General features: G+C 45.0%; 1 protein-coding gene across 2 annotated transcripts in view; it reads left to right on the top strand.

Moving 5' to 3' along the window:
- Positions 1-20,752, top strand: part of COL4A6 (collagen type IV alpha 6 chain) — a 907,271-nt gene that overhangs the window by 461,170 nt on the left and 425,349 nt on the right. For both annotated transcript variants that reach the window (XM_078688783.1, XM_078688784.1), the window contains 2 exons: positions 1,107-1,223; positions 18,433-18,501. In XM_078688783.1, the coding sequence (XP_078544909.1) occupies positions 1,107-1,223; positions 18,433-18,501 (186 nt within the window). The remainder of the gene's footprint in view (positions 1-1,106; positions 1,224-18,432; positions 18,502-20,752) is intronic.

Here is a 20,752-nt window from a genome sequence, read left to right as displayed (position 1 = left end):
CCTTTCAGGGCACACGGCTGCTGTCATTATACTCGCCCTCTCTGCTCTATAAGCCACAATTATCTTTCAATCTCTCTCCCTCTAAGCACCACTGGACCTTAAACTTTCTAAAGAGAGTCGCTGCTTGTTTGGTCCAGTTGTCTCACAAGAACGCAGTAGATGTACCAAGTGTCCTAAGAAACATTGTGCTATTATGAGAGGTTTGTAGGAAATGGTTGAAGCTACAGACCCCAGATTGCCAAGTTGGCTCCATGTTGTGTGTGACTACTATAGCCATGCCAACAGCGCTCTGTTTGCTGCAACGTATCAGTGTCTACACTGAGAGGGTACAAGCAGCCAAGGTGTTGTACGTAACAGAAAGCCATCTGTAGGCAACGCAGACCACCCTACTCCCAGTCACTCATTATCAACTGAGTCAGCCATCAAATGTTACCTAATTAGTAAAAACTTGACTGCTTTGCCTTGGCAACACTTGGTGCCACCATTCCATAGGCACTTGGTGCCAGCATTCCATAGGCACTCGATGTGGACCATCACATTTAACCTACAAGGACTCCATAATGGGGAGCACCTTCTACTGCAGTGGCATTGCTACTTTCTTAACCTGTTTTGATCTGATGATCATAAAATATTTCTCTAGTGTCTCTTGAAGTCCTCATTTTAAAAACCTATTTTCTTAAATGCGGCACAGTACATTTGTCACTAAATCTTAGGCAAATGACAAAGGCATCTATGTCACTGTCATCCTGTCTTAAAATGTAGTTGAAAGGGCTACGGTCTAAGCAATGGATGGCCAAAGTGTTGAAAGGGCTACGGTCTAAGCAATGGATGGCCAAAGTGTTGAAAGGGCTACGGTCTAAGCAATGGATGGCCAAAGTGTTGAAAGGGCTACGGTCTAAGCAATGGATGGCCAAAGTGTTGAAAGGGCTATGGTCTAATCAATGGATGGCCAAAGTGTTCTAGAGAGTTGTAGGCAGAGGTACGGTCGGCAGAGGTCAGTTTAGTAGGTTATTTGAAAACAAATATTGAGCCCTGAAAGTACAGACTAAATGTCCTCCAAAAGCGGTGTTTTCCTCTCAATATGTATTTATTCTTTTAATCAACAGGGGCATTCAGGCCAGCCTGGTGTGAGAGGTCTCCCTGGCCTTGACGGCTGTAATGGCACCATCGGCGATGACGGACTGCCTGGTTCAGGAGGATTCCCTGGGACACCTGGTTCCTACGTATGTTGATTTGTTTTTTCATTTGTTTATACATACTCCAGTGCTGGATACGGTACAAGTGGTTAGCTTAACTGTACAGAGAAATAGAAGTGATAAGGCATACCAATGTATTATAGTGACATCTGCAGGGACATTTCAGATGGTCATTTGCAAGTCTGTGACTTGCCTTAAAAGGTATGCGCCTGTTGACACTGGTATTTTTTTTATTTTGCACAGCTCGGAAATGCATGCATCTGCTGGTAAATGTATGTGTCACCTATCTTTAAAAGGTATGTGGCTGCTGACAGTTATTTGTTGCACAGCTCTGAAAGGTATGCATCTGATGGTATGTGTTGCACAGTGCAGAAAGGCTATAAAGTGTAGCAGTGTATAGTATTTTCTGATGGATACATCTGCCTGTGGATTCCTCACCTTATGAATACCCCTTGCGCCAGCATGCCGCGGAATTTTTTCCTAGCTCTCTACACCGACGAGGATATCACAATGCTACGATTCCACTCGCGACTCCGCATGACATCACTGGAGCCATAAGAGAGCCTCGTCGGCATGATGTCGTCAGTTCCCTTTTTTCTGGCCGTCAACGCATAACGGTTTTCTGGCTCTCTCCATATTTGTCGAGTTACTTTGTTGTTCTTTTATCTTAACTGTTGCTGTTAGGATGTCGTCTTTGAGGAAGTCCGGGTTCAAGCCCTCTAGGGAGTGTGGGGGTCACATGTCCATCATTGACCCCCATAAAGATTGTTTATGGTGTTTGTCATCTGATCACGGCGTGGAGGACTGTTCCAGTCCAAGATGATCCTACTCCTGCTTCTCCTGTTAACGAGGTTGATCCTGTGGTTCCGGTGGATCCAGCTGTTCCGACGCCAGATGCTCCTCGATTGGATGCTGGATCGAATCCATTTCCACAATTTCTTACTCTAGGTTCAGATCCAGCGCATTGTTTAAATGAAATGTATGGAGTATTTGCTAAGGCAGCTTTCTCCTCCGGAGCACCTTTGGGTCCCGTGGGTCTGCTGGTCTTCAACGTGGGTGCACCTCAGCACGATGCCCAGGCACCCTTTGTGCCTTTCATGCTGACGGCGCCGTCATGGCAGTTTCCGGCTCTGAGGGTTTCTACGCCGTTTATAGGGTCCCTGGCACCTTCTGGTGGGCCTTCCTCTCAGCCTCGTACGGCGCCGATTCCACCTCTGGATCCTCCTTCGACACCAGATCCGGAGCTGTTGGCGCCACGTGTGGCGCTGCCGACGCAACCAAGATTTCGCTCAAGGAGAGAGGCATAGAGACTGCTAGAGGAAGAGCAGTAGCAGAGGCAGGAGGTTGAAAAGGGTGAAATTGATGAATCAGTGGATGATTTTGAGGGTATTCAGGAGGCAAGTGGACTGGACACTTCCCCTGAGTGGGAACTTGCTTCCACAAGGGCTTCTCCACCTCAAGAGGTAGCTCCATACCATACTGTTATAAGGAAGGCTGCAGAGCTTTTGGACTTGCAATTACCAACTGCTGAATATAGGGCAGATTTGCTCACTGAAGTTTTACATTCGCCTTCTTCGATAGTTGAGCGCTTGTTGCCTTTTAATGAAGCCTTTCCTTGTGGTGTTGTGTAAACCACTCTCTTCTCCTGCTGTGTCTAAATCTGTGACAAGAAGATATAGATCTGCTCCAGGGGATCCACTTTTTCTTTCTTCTCATCCTTCGTCAGAAAGTGTGGTGGTACAGGCGTCCTGCTCTAAACAACCTTCAAGCGCTTTTCCCAAGGCTCCTGCTGACAGGGACTCAAGAAGCTGGAGCATTCATCTAAAAAGGTCTTCATCTTCTAGCATGGCTCTAAAATCTACAAATGCTACTTGTTTGTTGGGCCGTTATGTACATGCCTTGATGGACTCGGCTAAGCAATTGGCTCCCAAGTTACCTGATGAGGAGTGGGGACATTTTATGGAGGTTCTGTCAGATGCTCAGGCTGCAGCTAGACAGGTCATTCAATCTGGCCTGGATACGGTTAATTCAGTGGCTAGAGTTATGGGTTCCTCCTTTGCTACCAGGAGACAAGCTTGGCTTAGATCCTCTGGATTTTCCCGGGATGTTCAGGCTACCCTTCTTGATTTGCCCTTTGATGGTTCAAAGCTTTTCGGGGAGAAGGCGGATTCTGCTCTTCAAAGGTTTAAAGACAGCAGAGCTACAGCGAAATCTTTGGGACTGCAAACCCAGTCAAGGGAGTTTGGATATAAAAAGAATTGTGGATTTGGAAGGTCTTCGTTTCGCAGCTTGCCACAGCCTCAGCAGCAGCAGCAGCAAAATCCACTCTATAAGTCCTATAGAGGAAGAGCCAGGGGTCGCCAACGTGGGGCTACCCGTAATCTCTCCTCCTCTACCACCCCTGCTCCCCTTGGTAACGCAGGATAGCAGCCCTAGATCCCCTATCCTGGATCATGTGGGTCCTGTAGGGGTTCGGCTGTCTCCTTTTCTACGGGGTTGTAAATCGGTCACGTCAGACCTTTGGGTTTTAAACCTTGTAGAGAATGGGTGCGCCCTTCCCTTTGGGGAATTTCCTCCTTCTTACCCTCCATGCCAAGGTTTTTCTTTGGAGGACCATTAACTTCTTCTATAGCAGGAGGTCCTAACCTTATTGCAGAAAGGTGCGCTAGAGGTGTTCCCGGAGCAGGAGAGTGGTCAGGGATGCTACTCCCGGTATTTCCTGATTTCCAAGAAGGATGGCAGGTTACGTCCGATCCTGGACCTTAGGGTCTTGAATTTTTACCTCAAACAGGAGAAATTCAAGATGCTGACCCTTGCTCAGGTTCTTTTGGCGCTGCAGATAGAGGACTAGATGGTGCCGATCAATTTACAGGATGCGTATTCTCACATTCCAATCCTCAAGTCACACAGGAAGTATCCCATTTTTACGTTGGGGTCGCAGCACTACCAGTTTGCAGTCCTGACGTTTGGTCTTACTACTGCACCTCAAGTCTTCACAAAGGTGATGGCAGTGGTGGCAGCTCATCTCAGAAGCTCTGGACGACTGGCTGCTCAAAGCGGAGTCGCCAGAGATGATGCTTCATCATCTGCATGTAACAACTCAACTGTTGTTTAACTTGGTCTTTTCAATAAATGTGTCCAAATCTCACCTGGTGCCCTCTCAGCGCAACCTGTTCATAGGGGCGGTACTGGATACTACTGTGTGTCAAGCTTTTTCTCCTCCACAAAGGATTCTCGACATTCAGGAGATGATTCCTTTGTTTCACAATGGAGCGGTTGTTCCGGTCCTGAAGGTCCTCCGCCTGCTCAGTCTGTTAGCTTCCTACATACTGTTCGCCAGTCATGCGCGCTGGCACATGAAGGTGCTCCAGTGGTGCCTTTGCAGGCAGTGGTATCAACTCAATGGAGATCTCAGGGAGTCAGTCAGGCTCTCCAGAGAAGCTGCAGCTGAGCTGACTTGGTGGAGTGTGCAGGGCAACTTGACTCAGGGAAAGCCCTTTCAGTCTCCTCCTCCAGTGGCAACAGTGATCACGGATGCCTCCACTCTGGGGTGGGGTGCACATCTGAAGGATCTGGAGGTCAAAGGTCTTTGGTCTCCAGAGGAAAGGTTGCTTCACATCAACCTTCTGGAATTGCGGGCTATACGTTTGGCACTAAAGGCTTTCCTTCCTTCCCTTTGCGGTCAGTCGGTTCAGGTCCTTACGAACAACCTTACCGCGATGTGGTACATCAACAAGCAGGGAGGTGTAGGGTCGTATCGTCTGTCTAGAGGCTCTGGGACTCTGATCCTGGGCTCAGAACCATCAGATTTGTGTGTTTGCAAATCATCTAGCCGGTGTGCTAAATGTTCGTGCGGACAGTCTCAGTCGGCATTACTCGGCCGATCACGAGTGGCAGCTTCATCCAGATGTGGTCCATCACAACAGATGATGGGGACTCCTCAGTTGGACCTGTTTGCCAATCACGAGAACGCGCACTGCCTCTTGTTCTGCAGTCTTCAGTATCCGATGCAGGGAGCGTTGGGGGACGCGTTTCAAATGAATTGGAGCTCACAACTCCTTTACTCGTTTCCTCCCATACTCCTGATAACTCGGATTCTGAGGAAGATTCACCAAGACCGGGTTATATTGATAACCCCAGATGGGCCAAGACGGGTGTGGTACACAGATCGACTTCACCTCTCAGTGCACCCGCCGCTCCGTCTCCCTCTCAGGGCAGACCTCCTCTCGCAGTCACAGGGGCAGGGTCTACATCTCTACCTCCAGAGCCTGCACCTTCATGCCTGGAGATTGAATGGGGCAACCTGGGTACCTTCTCTCTCCCACCGGATGTGGTCTTCCAGTTGGTCTAGATTTGGTAAATGGTGTGGAGAGAGATTCATTGATCCTTTAAAGGCCCACTTGTCAGATATTCTTCAGTTTTCACTGTTTTTGGCCCAGCAGCGTTGTGCTGTGGCCACTGTTAAGGGCTATTTGTCGGCTGTATAGGCGTTTCTGGGTTTGCTGGATCAGCCATTTTTTTTTAAATCTCCCATTGTTTTGAGGTTTATTAAGGGCCTTACCAATAGGTTTCCGCCTACTCCTTTTGTTATGCCTCAATGGGATTTGAATCTTGTTTTAACTTTCTTGATGGGTTCTCCGTTTGAACCCTTGCATAGTTGTCCTTTGAGGTTTTTGTCTTTTAAAACGGTCTTTCTTGTGGCTATTACCTCAGCAAGGAGGGTAAGTGAGCTTCAGGCTCTCAGTTCACACCCCCGTTTTTGACCATATATGCTGAAAGGATGGTTCTCAGGACCAGGGCTGCTTTTCTGCCTAAGGCGGTTACTCCCTTCCATCTAGGACAGTCCATTACTCTTCCTGTGTTGTATCCTCCCCCTCACCCTTCCAAGGAGGAGGAGAGACTTCACCGCCTGGAACCTAAAAGAGCGGTAAGCTTCTATTTGGACAGGACTAAGGAAGGACTTGCGGTTGGACGATCAGCTCTTTGTGGGCTACAGTGGACGCATGAAGGGCAAGGCTGTGCATAAGCGCACTCTATCCAGGTGGATCATCTTGTGCATCAAGATCTGCTACGCCCTGGCTGGTAAGGAGCCTCCTGAAGGTATTAGAGCTCTGCTTTGGCCAGAGCTGTGCCTGTAGTGGACATTTGTAAAGCAGTGACTTGGGCCTCCCTCCACACTTTCGCAAAGCATTATTGCTTCGACTCCGAAATGAGAAGGGAGGGCCACAGGATTTTTTGGTATAGAAGGGTCGACACCCTCCTCTGGGTGTGGGACTGCTGTGGTAATCTATTCATAAGGTGAGGAATCCAAAGGCAGATGTATTCATCAGAAGAACAAGTTACTTACCTTCGGTAACGCTTTTTCTGGTGGACACAGTATCTGCCTGTGGATTCCTCACTGACCCACCCTCCTCCCAGATGTCCACCCTTATATACCTTACAAGGTGTTTTTTTTAACATGTTTGTTGTATATTTGGTGCTTCATTTTGCATTGTGTGATTTATAGGAAATGCTTTTGCTCTTCGGCTTTCCTTTTGATTTTACACTATGTGTAGTTGTTTGGTGTACTGTGTATACTTTGAATCTGTTGTCCGTCCACCCGTTCGCTTCAGAGGCACAGAAAAAATGGGTGGAACTGACGTCATCACGCCGACGAGGCTCTCTTATGGCTCCGGTGACGTCATGCAGAGTCCCGAGCGGAGCCGTGGCATTGTGACGTCCTCGTCGGAGTAGAGAGCTAGGAAAAAATTCTGCGGAATGCTGCCGCAGGGAGTATTCATAAGGTGAGGAATCCACAGGCAGATACTGTATCAACCAGAAAAAGCGTTACCGAAGGTAAGTAACTTGTTCATCATCTGCTGGGATATTTCCCATGGTCATTTGAAAGTATGTGACTTGCCTTAAAAGGTATGCGTGTGGTGACACAGATATTTGTTGCAAAGATTGGAAAGGTATGCATCTGCTGGTAGAGATATGTGTTGCACAGCTTGGAAATGTATGTGTTTGCTGACACAGGTATTTGTTGCAAAGCTCGGAAAGGTATGCATCTGCCGGTAGAGATGTTGCACAGCTCTGATAGGTATGCATCTGTTGGTACAGATATGTGTTGCACAGCTCTGATAGGTATGCCTCTGCTGGTACAGATATGTGTTGCACTGCTCTGATATGTATGCCTCTGCTGGTACAGATATGTGTTGCACAGCTCTGATAGGTATGCGTCTGCTGATACAGATTTGTTTGCACAGCTCTGATGGGTATGCATCTGCTGGTGCAGATATGTGTTGCACAGCTCTGATAGGTATGCATCTGCTGGTACAGATATGTGTTGCACAGCTCTGATAGGTATGCATCTGCTGGTACAGATATGTGTTGCACAGCTCTGATAGGTCTGCATCTGCTGGTACAGATATGTGTTTCACAGCTCTGTAAGGTATGCGTCTGCTGGTACAGATATGTGCTGCACAGCTCTGTAAGGTATGCGTCTGCTGGTACAGATATGTGCTGCACAGCTCTGTAAGGTATGCGTCTGCTGGTACAGATATGTGCTGCACAGCTCTGTAAGGTATGCGTCTGCTGGTACAGATATGTGTTGCACAGCTCTGATAGGTATGAATCTGCCGGTACAGATATGTGTTGCACAGCACTGATAGATATGCATCTGCTGGTACAGATATGTGTTGCACAGCTCTGATAGGTATGCATCTGCTGGTACAGATATTTGTTGCACAGCTCTGTAAGGTATGCATCTGCTGGTACAGATATGTGCTGCACAGCTCTGTAAGGTATGCGTCTGCTGGTACAGATATGTGTTGCACAGCTCTGTAAGGTATGCGTCTGCAGGTACAGATATGTTGTGCTGCACAGCTCTGTGAGGTATGCGTCTGCTGGTACAGATATGTGTTGCACAGCTCCGATAGGTATGCCTCTGCTGGTACAGATATGTGTTGCACAGCTCTGATAGGTATGCATCTTCCGGTACAGATATGTGTTTCACAGCACTGATAGATATGCATCTGCTGGTACAGATATTTGTTGCACAGCTCTGTAAGGTATGTGTTGCACAGCTTGGAAATGTATGTGTTTGCTGACACAGGTATTTGTTGCAAAGCTCGGAAAGGTATGCATCTGCCGGTAGAGATGTTGCACAGCTCTGATAGGTATGCATCTGTTGGTACAGATATGTGTTGCACAGCTCTGATAGGTATGCCTCTGCTGGTACAGATATGTGTTGCACTGCTCTGATATGTATGCCTCTGCTGGTACAGATATGTGTTGCACAGCTCTGATAGGTATGCGTCTGCTGATACAGATTTGTTTGCACAGCTCTGATGGGTATGCATCTGCTGGTGCAGATATGTGTTGCACAGCTCTGATAGGTATGCATCTGCTGGTACAGATATGTGTTGCACAGCTCTGATAGGTATGCATCTGCTGGTACAGATATGTGTTGCACAGCTCTGATAGGTCTGCATCTGCTGGTACAGATATGTGTTTCACAGCTCTGTAAGGTATGCGTCTGCTGGTACAGATATGTGCTGCACAGCTCTGTAAGGTATGCGTCTGCTGGTACAGATATGTGCTGCACAGCTCTGTAAGGTATGCGTCTGCTGGTACAGATATGTGTTGCACAGCTCTGATAGGTATGAATCTGCCGGTACAGATATGTGTTGCACAGCACTGATAGATATGCATCTGCTGGTACAGATATGTGTTGCACAGCTCTGATATTATTATTATTATTATTATTATTATTATATTTATTTTTATAGAGCGCAACAGCTACCCTAAGGTTTCCCGGCGCTAAGACAGAAACTAAAACAAAGTAACAATGGAGAGGGAAGATAGTGAGCAAATGGAATCTGTTTATTGGTTAAACAACCATGTCTTCAGGTTTTTACGGAATTGCAGATGGCATTCATTTTTACGGAGTTGAAGTGGGAGCGAGTTCCATAATGAGGGGGCCAAGTAGGAAAAAGAGCGACCTCCCTGTCTAACTCGTTTAATCCTAGGTACCTGGAACTTATGTTGGGTCGAGGAACGTAGGATTCTGGGGGGGACGTATTTAGGTAGGTATGCATCTGCTGGTACAGATATTTGTTGCACAGCTCTGTAAGGTATGCATCTGCTGGTACAGATATGTGCTGCACAGCTCTGTAAGGTATGCGTCTGCTGGTACAGATATGTGTTGCACAGCTCTGTAAGGTATGCGTCTGCAGGTACAGATATGTTGTGCTGCACAGCTCTGTGAGGTATGCGTCTGCTGGTACAGATATGTGTTGCACAGCTCCGATAGGTATGCCTCTGCTGGTACAGATATGTGTTGCACAGCTCTGATAGGTATGCATCTTCCGGTACAGATATGTGTTTCACAGCACTGATAGATATGCATCTGCTGGTACAGATATTTGTTGCACAGCTCTGTAAGGTATGCATCTGCTGGTACAGATATGTGTTGCACAGCTCTGTAAGGTATGCGTCTGCTAGTACAGATATGTGCTGCACAGCTCTGTAAGGTATGCATCTGCAGGTACAGATATGTTGTGCTGCACAGCTCTGTGAGGTATGCGTCTGCTGGAACAGATATGTGTTGCACAGCTCCGATAGGTATGCCTCTGCTGGTACAGATATGTGTTGCACAGCTCTGATAGGTATGCATCTTCCGGTACAGATATGTGTTTCACAGCACTGATAGATATGCATCTGCTGGTACAGATATTTGTTGCACAGCCCTGTAAGGTATGCATCTGCTGGTACAGATATGTGCTGCACAGCTCTGTAAGGTATGCGTCTGCTGGTACAGATATGTGTTGCACAGCTCTGTAAGGTATGCGTCTGCTAGTACAGATATGTGCTGCGCAGCTCTGTATGGTATGCATCTGCAGGTACAGATATGTTGTGCTGCACAGCTCTGTGAGGTATGCGTCTGCTGGTATAGATATGTGTTGCACAGCTCTGATAGGTATGCATCTGCTGGTACAGATATGTGTTGCACAGCTCTGATAGGTATGTATCTGCCGGTATAGCTATGTTGTGCTGCACAGCTCTGTGAGGTATGCGTCTGCTGGTACAGATATGTGTTGCACAGCTCTGATAGGTATGCATCTGCTGGTACAGATATGTGTTGCACAGCTCTGATAGGTATGCATCTGCTGGTACAGATATGTTGTGCTGCACAGCTCTGTGGGGTATGCGTCTGCTGGTACAGATATGTGTTGCACAGCTCTGATAGGTATGCATCTGCTGGTACAGATATGTGTTGCACAGCTCTGATAGGTATGCATCTGCCGGTACAGATATGTTGTACTGCACAGCTCTGTAAGATATGCATCTGCTGGTTTAGATATGTGTTGCACAGCTCTGTAAGGTATGCGTCTGCTGGTACAGATATATGCTGCACAGCTCTGTAAGGTATGCATCTGCAGGTACAGATATGTGTTGCACAGCTCTGATAGGTATGCGTCTGCTGGTACAGATATGTGTTGCACAGCTCTGTAAGGTATGCGTCTGCTGGTGCAGATATGTGCTGCACAGCTCTGTAAGGTATGCGTCTGCTGGTACAGATATGTGTTGCACAGCTCTGATAGGTATGCATCTGCTGGTACAGATATGTGTTGCACAGCTCTGATAGGTATGCATCTGCCGGTACAGATATGTTGTGCTGCACAGCTCTGTAAGATATGCATCTGCTGGTTTAGATATGTGTTGCACAGCTCTGTAAGGTATGCGTCTGCTGGTACAGATATATGCTGCACAGCTCTGTAAGGTATGCATCTGCAGGTACAGATATGTGTTGCAGAGCTTTGTAAGGTATGCGCCTGCTGGTACAGATATGTGTTGCACAGCTCTGATAGGTATGCGTCTGCTGGTACAGATATGTGTTGCACAGCTCTGTAAGGTAAGCGTCTGCTAACAAATCTGAATACCACATGCTTAAACCCATAGCAAAGGATGAGAGGGAAACACTGTATAAACACGTTTGTGCATAAGATTGATGTTCATTGCCAGCATTTAGTAACTTTGTTGAGAGTGGGGAGGGGACATGATTTACAAGAGGCAAAGCTTTGCGTGGATCACGATACCCTTCCACAATGCTAATAAATAGCATTTTGTTCTCCGTAGATCATCATGTATGGTTTATGCTGTGTTTACGTCCATGTGTAGAAGTTAAAAACAGAGCTGTTTAAGAAGCTCCAGAATGCACTGGGTCACATCTGTTAGATAAAATGTCAGAACACTGGCTTTGCAAGTCTGGGACCAGTAGCTTTAATCTCAGTAGTGATTCTAACATAAACAAGTACATAAATAAAATAATAAGTAAATAAAGAACATATACCAGGAAAATATGTTCACTTCAATGGTTGAATAAAGTAGCCATTAATCTATCTATTTATACTTCGTGGAAAGAATACAATAAAAACATCACCATTCAAAATACACAGTACAGATACTGCAACTCGTAATAAACACTTCTCTCAACATAAATAGTATTAATTCTCTACAATATGGTGACAACGATTTGACCCTAAATAATAGTCCAACAATAAAAGGAATTCATCATAAATAGAGCGGCTATAGACCCAGTACAATATAATAGCTAGAAGCACCGTTCCTTGTGCAAAATAGCAAATGTCCTGTAAGACCACAAAGCGAATGCCCCACTGTAAGACCACAGAGCGAATGTCTCACTGTAAGACCACAGAGCGAATGTCCCGCTGTAAGACCACAGAGCGAATGTCCCACTGTAAGACCACAGAGCGAATGTCCCGCTGTAAGACCACAGAGCGAATGTCTGTCTTTAAGACCACAGAGCGAATGTTCCGCTGTAAGACCACAGAGCGAATGTCCCACTGTAAAACTACAGAGCGAATGTCCCGCTGTAAGACCACAGAGCGAATGTCTGTCTTTAAGACCACAGAGTGAATGTGCCGCTGTAAGACCACAGAGCGAATGTCCCGCTGTAAGATCACAGAGCGAATGTCCCGCTGTAAGATCACAGAGCGAATGTCCCGCTGTAAGACCACAGAGCGAATGTCCAGCTGTAAGACCACACAGCAAATGTCCAGCTGTAAGACCACAGAGTGAATGTCCCCCTGTAAGACCACAGAGCTAATGTCCGTCTTTAAGACCACAGAGCTAATGTCCGTCTTTAAGACCACAGAGCGAATGTCCTGCTGTAAGACCACAGAACGAATGTCCCGCTGTAAGACCACAGAGCGACTGTCCCGCTGTAAGACCACAGAGCGACTGTCCCGCTGTAAGACCACAGAGCGAATGTCCCGCTGTAAGACCACAGAGCGAATGTCCCGCTGTAAGACCACAGAGCGAATGTCCGGCTGTAAAACAACAGAGCGAATGTCCAGCTTAAAGACCACAGAGAGAATGTCCTACTGTAGGACCACAGAGTAAATGTCCAGCTGTAAGACCACAGAGCGAATGTCCAGATGTAAGACCACCGAGGGAATATCCCGCTGTAAGACCAAGTGACAGACTGTAAGAAACTCTTATTATTTAGGAAGGAAACTGGAGCATGGCAAAGACTATGCAGGTCCTTTAAGTAGCATCACAGTTAATACATTTGGCCTTCTTTGGCAAATGCCTAAAGTTTCAAGAACGTGTTTCAATTATTTACATATTTGGAAAGCAAATACAATGTGTACAAGAGCCTCGAATGAAGAACCAGTAACACATGTAATTAGTTGCTGGGTGTACACCAACCTACCTATCAATGTTGCAACTCTAACAAACTCTAGATTCACAGGGTGGACCTTCAAAAATATGTCTTTTGAGCATCAACCATAGTAGAAGTCTACACGACACATGTTGACTGTAACCCCCCAATGTATCTGCCATCTTCAGGTTCTATTTCCTAGCCTGGAGTTTGGAAACATTGTCCATCTTGAAAATGAAAACTAGTCAAAATTTTTTGCGGATAAGCACTTTCAAAACTAAAATTAAATGCTACTGTCCCTGTGAAGATTGTTCAATGCAGAGTGTAAGAGCTAAACCGTTTCTGTGAGTTCCTCATGTTGTACAGACTTTCAATACTTGCAAATTGAAGTCATATAGAATGGTTTGACACTTTTGGTTTTGATTATGGAGCAGACACCATTTTATTTCTGTCCACTTTGTTATTGTTAGTATCCATGGATACAGTTACACAAGGGGTATAACTTTTGTCTTCTAGAGGATTCCAAGGATGCTCAGTGACCGGTATGTGCTATTTTCTATCCCAAAACCTTAATTTCTCAACAACAAAAAAATGTGATACCACTGCATAGGAGCAGGAGTCAGGTGATGCTAAGATTCTGACCCAGCATCACAGAACTTAAGCTTGGATACTGAAGATGAAACCTCAGACCACAAATGTTTGGAAATTATCCCAGGCTGAGCAATTTAGTTTAGATTCAAGTGAGGATTCGGATCAAGTGTCACGTGTTATTCCCACCAAGATCAGTTTTTAATGTAAATATTTGATTTCCCACAGAACCATAAATCTACAAAAAGTCTAGAGCCTAACAAAAACGGAACAAACAGACCACTATTAAAAATCTAGAATTGCACTAGTAAATTCAATCTTGAGGCTCAAGCAAAGTAAGGAATATGGTAAAGAATTCCAGGAGGATCTAACCTGAACAGAAAGTGGCTTTAAAGCCGAAAAATCTTCAAGAGTTCAAGTCTCAAGGTCGAACAAAGATATCAAAATATGATAGCGAAAAGATTTCAGGGCCAGCCAGCCAGCCAGCCTTGGCCATATTTGATGCCACTTCTAGTCTCATATTATCCCACAATTTTCTCGTCAAAAAGAGACCAAGGGAGGAGCCTGACTGCTCGTAGTGTCATCATCCTGCACCTACTCAGTCACCACACCATGCTGAAACATTGGCCCTGCCTACGCTCGTTCCTCTTCAGACAATGTGAAATCACTACATGAAGCAAATTTGGAAGAGAGACTCCGGAAAGAGTTCTAGGCGGACTCCCCGAAGGAAAAATGTACATCATACCTTGTGCGTTCTTCGCCCTCAGATGTGTCATCCACTTACCACTTACCATCCGCTTAGGTGCAAAAGGCAATACTTGTGTCTGCTTCCTACCGTTTTAGATCATGTATGTGTGTTTTCAAGACCCCACTTTCTGTTAAATCTATCCCTCCAAGAGTAGCAATAAACTTCAGGGCTTATCGTCAGGAACCAATATTTAGGAGGTCACATGCTCCACCAGGCTCATTGATTGTTGCTACTGCAAGGACGTGGTTGCTAAACCAACTTGCAACTAAGTCATCCTGCTGACACGGGAAACTCAGTTGCATTGTGGAAAAAGATGTAAGTAGCTAAAGCAATGCAGCAGAGAATTAGTAAATTCTCTACAAATGAGCAGCACATTGCCTCCAGCTTGTGAATGGGACCTCAAATGTCTACGTGGGAAGAAACCTTTGTGCAAGAGGATTTGATAAATTGGTGCCTGTCAGTGCCCCAGAGCCTTGACAGCACAATTACAGGTCGGCTCTATACTGCGGTGTATCTTACATTCATTGTAGCACCTCCTGTTACCTCGCACAGGTATGCGGCACATGCTGCCTTTGGCCTCCGGCGATGACATCAGCAGACAGAAGTGTTACGGTTAGTAGGAATCAGTGGTCTGGTCTAAAGAGGGGACTTGGCAGCTTCTGAGAGCTTTACCTGCCGGGGTCGTGAGATTTACAACCCGTAATAGAAGAGCTCTGTTGGGCCTCTTGCTACAAGCGGCATAAAATCTGTACTTTTTATGGATTATCTTCAGTGTTTAAATTGAATGTTCAATAACTTGCCATTATTTATTGAAGAACAATATTTTGTTTGTTTTAAAAGGTGACATGTCAATGTACGTAATTAACGTTACTCCGTTAGTCAAGTTAGTTTCAAGTTTTTTCAGCTAAAGCATCCTCTAAAATTTGTTCATCGGCGTACGGCGTTCCCCAGGGGTCTATCCTCAGTCCACTATTATTTAACATCTATTGTGGAGGAAGCCGGTCTTACTTTATTTTCTTACGCCGATGATACACAATTTATCTTCTCCCTCTCCAATACGGAAGGTAATAACATCTCGGCTCTTAAGCAGGGTTTGACCCGAGTTTTGGAGTGGATGCAGGGTAATTTCCTCAAGCTAAATGGGGATAAGACCGAGGTAGTGATCCTGGGCAAGGGTAAAGATCTATGGGGTCCTCAACATTGGCCCAAGAGTATGGGTCCTACCCCTCAACCCGTTGCTCAGGTTCGCAATCTTGGATTCCTCATTGATGAAAAGCTTACGATGCGGCAACAGGCTGTTAGGGTGACTTCCATCTGTTTTGCCACCTTAAGATGGCTTCAAAAAATCCTGTGGATGCTCCCCACCTCCATACGGAGGACCGTGGTCCAGGCATTGGTAGTCTCCCGTCTGGACTATGGCAATGTCCTCTACCTCGGTGCTGATTCAACAACAGTGAATAAACTCAAGGTCGTCCAGAATGCGGCCGCACGGCTTCTACGTAATGTTCCCCTGAGAACATCCGCCTTTCAAGCCCTTCGCGATCTGCATTGGCTGAGAATAACGAGTAGAATTAAATTCAAAGCCTTATGCCACATCTTTAAGATAAAACAGGGCTCAGCCCCGAAGTACTTACAGGGTCTCATTCAGGCTTATAAGCCTAGCCGCTGTTTGAGATCTTCGGGAAAAGGCGATTTCATTGTTCCTAAAGCTGGTGAAGATGGGCGGCCGCTCTTTCTCTCATCTAGGCACTAAGGGCCAGATGTAGGTAGGCATTTACCGGTTGGTAACGGCCGAATTCGGCCGTTACCGACCGGTAAATGCAATTTGAGATGTAGGGCCCTGTATTTTACAGAATCGGTAAATTTACCGATCGGTAAATTTACTGATTCTGTAAAATACAGAGTCGGTATTTTTACAGATTCGGGAAAATTGATATGTAGGTGGGACTCTGTAAGAGGTGTGGCGCCGCGGCCAGGGCGACTGACGCTGGAATCTGGGGACCACGGTTCGATCCCCGGCTCCGGCGGCAGGTCAGCCCAGCACCATGTGACTCTGGGCAATAGCTCGCTTAATCTTCCCGACGGCCCTCCAGCGCCTAGAGACCCTTACGGGTGATTGTGCGCTTTACAAATGTGGACTTTACTTTACTTTTTACTTTACTCTTCTGAGTCCCACAAGCATTAAAAAATCGGTATTTTACCATCAAATCCTATTTGATGGTAAAATACCGATTCAGGTGGGCATGCACATGTGTGCATGCACACCTGCGCCATATGACAGGCAGACCTGCCCTTAGGGCAGGTATGCCTGCCACATGGCACCTGAACCCGTTTTGGGGGTGCTAGAGGGTGTCAAAGTGACACCCCCTGCACCCTTGTGAAATTCGGTATTTACCGATTCGGTATTTACCGAATCGGTAATGCCCAGTCATTCCTATGGGCTTCAAAGCCCATAGGAATGAATGGGCATTATCGGTCGGTATTTACCGAATCGGTAAATACCGATTTTTACCGATTCGGTAAATGCACATCTGTATTTACCTACATCTCGGTACTTATATTTTACCACTTCTTAAATACCGAATCGGTATGATTCGGTATTTAAGAGGTGGTAAAATAAAATTACCTACATCTGGCCCTTAGTCTTGGAATGCCTTGCCCGCGACCCTGAAGTTGGAGACTGATCTTTTTCGCTTCCGTAGGGGATTAAAAACCTGGCTGTTTCAGCAGTGATCAGAGCAGTCTTCTTTTTAGTGGTCTTCTTTAGCAGTTTGCTTGGCAGTTTTTTCTTTCTTTAGTCTGTCCCTTGGCACCGGGAAACCTATTGCGGGTAGCTGTGCGCCTTATAAGTTCAAATAAATAAATAAATAAAAATAAATAGTCTGAATCTGAAACCAAATATTTGAATGTGGTTCAACCTTTTATTTGTGTGCCTCACACTTCTACTGTTCAAGTGTTCTTTTCCTGGCACATCCATTTGCTAGAAAGTCATCATACATATTTGATAGGCGCACAGTGCATATGTACATTAAGAAGTAATAGTAACTATTTAGCATCAGAATCAATCGGATTTGAATTTTTGTGATCTTCATTTCACTATTACTGTCGCTTCCAAATTGGATATAAAAAAACTGATAAGAATGTTCTCTATCTTGAAATCTACAGCCCGTACCTTCTTTCATGCGTGCAGAGAATAAAAACATACCCCTCTATGCACTGGCGTATTTTTCCGAGTTAGTGTTACATATAAGGTTTACATGCAAGGATGCACATGTATACATATTGTGTAGATCAAGTATGCTTTCTAGCTCTTTCTTGCTATTGAAGCTTATAGCATACACCTCCAGTTCAACACTAAGGAGTGTTGATGTTCAGCAATGGTAAAGAAAATGCATTTATCTCATCACCCTTTTTTACTGGCTCCTTGAGAGATCCTAGATTCTGTTCAAGGTGTTGTCAATGTCATGGAGTCTGCTTATTCGAAATGAACAGAGCATCGAAATGTCCTGGGTACGGGGTGCTCTACCACCACTAAGGTCTGGCTGCAGGATACGATATGCTGCAATATGATTGATGTGTACTCATTCTTGCTACCGATGAATGAACGCCTGCAGGCTATTTAGATTCCTCAATTCCCTGAGCGGTTACCTGTTCGATCATGATTTGGATCCAAATCTGACTCACACTAGCAAATCGAAGAATTGTATTAGCTTAATAGTTGCAACATCCCATGGTGAGTTTCAATGCTGTAGATACTGTGCAGCCCAATATGTTCAAATATATGGGAAATAGCCTTTACAACGTGGTTTTTTCCTCAATGTACCTTTAGCACAGATTTGTAGCACATATATTTTTACCACGTGCATGCCTTTACCACACCTGCCTTTACCATGCATTTAAGGTAAGTTGAGGAGTGTTGGGGTCTCCCTCCACAAATACATTGTTTTTTATATAAACATGCGTGGTAAAAGCCTGTTTGTGGTAAACACATGCATGGTAAAAAATGTGTGGTAAAGGCATACGATGTCTTTACCTGATGTACTGTCGTACAACCAAAATATACACGCATTTGATGCAGAGAGAGAAATAAAGTTCTCAAATTACTCTACCTGAAGAGAAAGTGAGGAAATGTTTTTGTAAAGTGAATGTGAGGAACATGTTAGTTGCAAACCAAGTCTTGCAACTTTTCAGTGCACCTCTCTCAATGTGTCTGTATTTTTGCTCTATATCAGGGTCGTGATGGTCCGAAGGGTCAAAAAGGGGAACCCACGTATGTTCAATCTGGCTTTAAAGGAGAGAAGGTAAGAATCTCATGTTGTTTAATATGAACAGAAGTCACTGCTTATTGGCCACAATTTATGCTACATGTTGAGCCAGAGAGATGTGCAGCATTCACGTCATGATGTTAGATGAATCGCAGACTAGACCATATGCCTGATGAACCATGGATCTTCAGTCTTCTGGCGCTCAGAGGCCTGGGGACCTTCGTATGTATAGTTAACTTTCGTAGTCATCATTGAGCCTATTGGCAACGGAGATGGGCCTGCTGTGACCAAGCCTCGAGGAGGCGTGAGCGAGGCAGTAACAAGCCGAGCCAAGGCTCCTGTGGGTTTATAGGGTTGATCCATTACAGCTGCTGGAGGATTCTCTGACCTGAGAAGTGGCAGGATCTTCTGTTTTCATAGACGTACATCCTAAGTGTTAACTTGAATGTTTATGGTTTTCTAGGTGTTTTGCCTCATTTCAAGCATTTGTGTACATATTAATGTAATATCCACTCCTTTCCACGTCCTGCTTCTTTGATTATGGATTTTTAAATATAGTAATGGTTTAAATGGCATTGTCTCATATGGTGATGTAAGGTTATTGTTAATTAGCTCTTTATAATGCTATATTGGTTCACCAGACTGAGATCAATAAGTAATTCTCTACATCATTAAAGTATCTTGTTTTTCAGACCTTTGCAAACAATTTTAGTGTTGCTTCCATCAGTACATATATTGTAACTGTTGCCTTTTCAATTTCCTTTCCTTCCCTTCTCTTTAGCCTTTCCCCTCTGGCTTAAAAGCATGAAAGATTTACAAGGTGCTCACACGCCATCACCTCTACATCCCTCCATACCCTGTCGTTTATGTGGACACCATGCAATTATCAGCTTAAAAATCCCAGACTCCGGGGGCGTTCATCCTACATATTTTCTGTTTATTAATGTTGGCAGCTTGCCTTCGTTGAGACTCTTATGAGATTGAACTTGGGGGCAGACAGATTACCCTCCACCCACTAGTATAGAAAAGGACAATCGACTCGTCACTCACAGCTGTCACAATGTCTCCTCTGGACCTTACAGCACCTATGGATGCCTTCAGCTGCTTCATGCATCTGGACACTGATTCCTCGATCTTAATTGAACTCATTATTTCCCTTATCGGCGTAAGCGTGGGATGCAAGGGGCCTACACAAGCCTCCCACGATAATGTTACCTAAAGAAATATATAGTTAAAGGAACTGGGGCACTCTTCCCAGGCACATAGTCCTGCGCCTCGTAGAACTCGAACTGTGATTACTGAATCTAATTCATACTTTTTATGTCAACTGTCTTCTGAGAAGCTCACGTCTGGAGGTCCAGGGCAATCAAAACCACTTGCCACAAATTGAATCTGCGTGTTTTTTTTTTTAGCTCTGGTGTCCCTGTACTGCGGACGCTCAAACTGCGATCCTATTAGCGCTTGACTCTCAGGCTAGCGAGGCAGGGAAGTCCAGAACTGACCCAGGAGATGCTTTGGGCTAGAGTCTCAGCAATCCATCATATAACACTAAAAAAGTTATTCAGAGGAATATCCGTGAAACCTCCATTATTTGGCGATGGCCTTTATAGTACTAGATACGTGCAAGCGAAGGTGTGAGTAAGGGTGCACTTTATTAGAAGTGATTTACACCTCGCTAGTCAAAAACCTACTCTTTTTGTTATGGCAATCGATTCTTTGTATATCAAATTGCCACTGCAGACTGATCTATTTACATTTATGTTTAATATCACATTCACTTTTTTCTCCCCAATATTGTTCTTTGTGAAGTAACGTTTTCAACAAACACACACAATATTAGAGTGTTCAGTGGTACCGTCACCTCAATATTCACACTTCGCACTACATTTTCCTTCCACCATTGATAATATTCATGAATACCCAAACTATGACTGCAGAAATACAATAGTAGTAAGTTTTGTCTGTGACTTTAAATGTCTGCTGATCCTGATCAAACCAGCCTGAGCTACAAATCAGGGTCTCTCATTTGTGAGAAAATATGAGTGTTAGGTACACACAAAGTTTTGTGTTTCAGGCCAATACAACTTATCTTGGTGTACAGATGGTTTTGTATACTGGTTACATAATTTTTATCTTTGAGCCTAGTCTGTAAATTGTAGCACAATTTCTTTTTGATGTTACTTAACAGATCTTAGTAATGGCCTACTTTGTCTACAGAAATCTAATTACAAAAAGGTGAAGACTGATAGTGTAGTACAGAGGTCTCCGACCGTTTCTGTAACAAGAG

This window comes from Lissotriton helveticus, chromosome 4_1, assembly GCF_964261635.1.
Source record: "Lissotriton helveticus chromosome 4_1, aLisHel1.1, whole genome shotgun sequence".
Lineage (NCBI taxonomy): Eukaryota > Metazoa > Chordata > Amphibia > Caudata > Salamandridae > Lissotriton > Lissotriton helveticus.
Note: the sequence above shows the minus strand (reverse complement) of the source record. Positions and strands in the feature narration are given on the sequence as shown.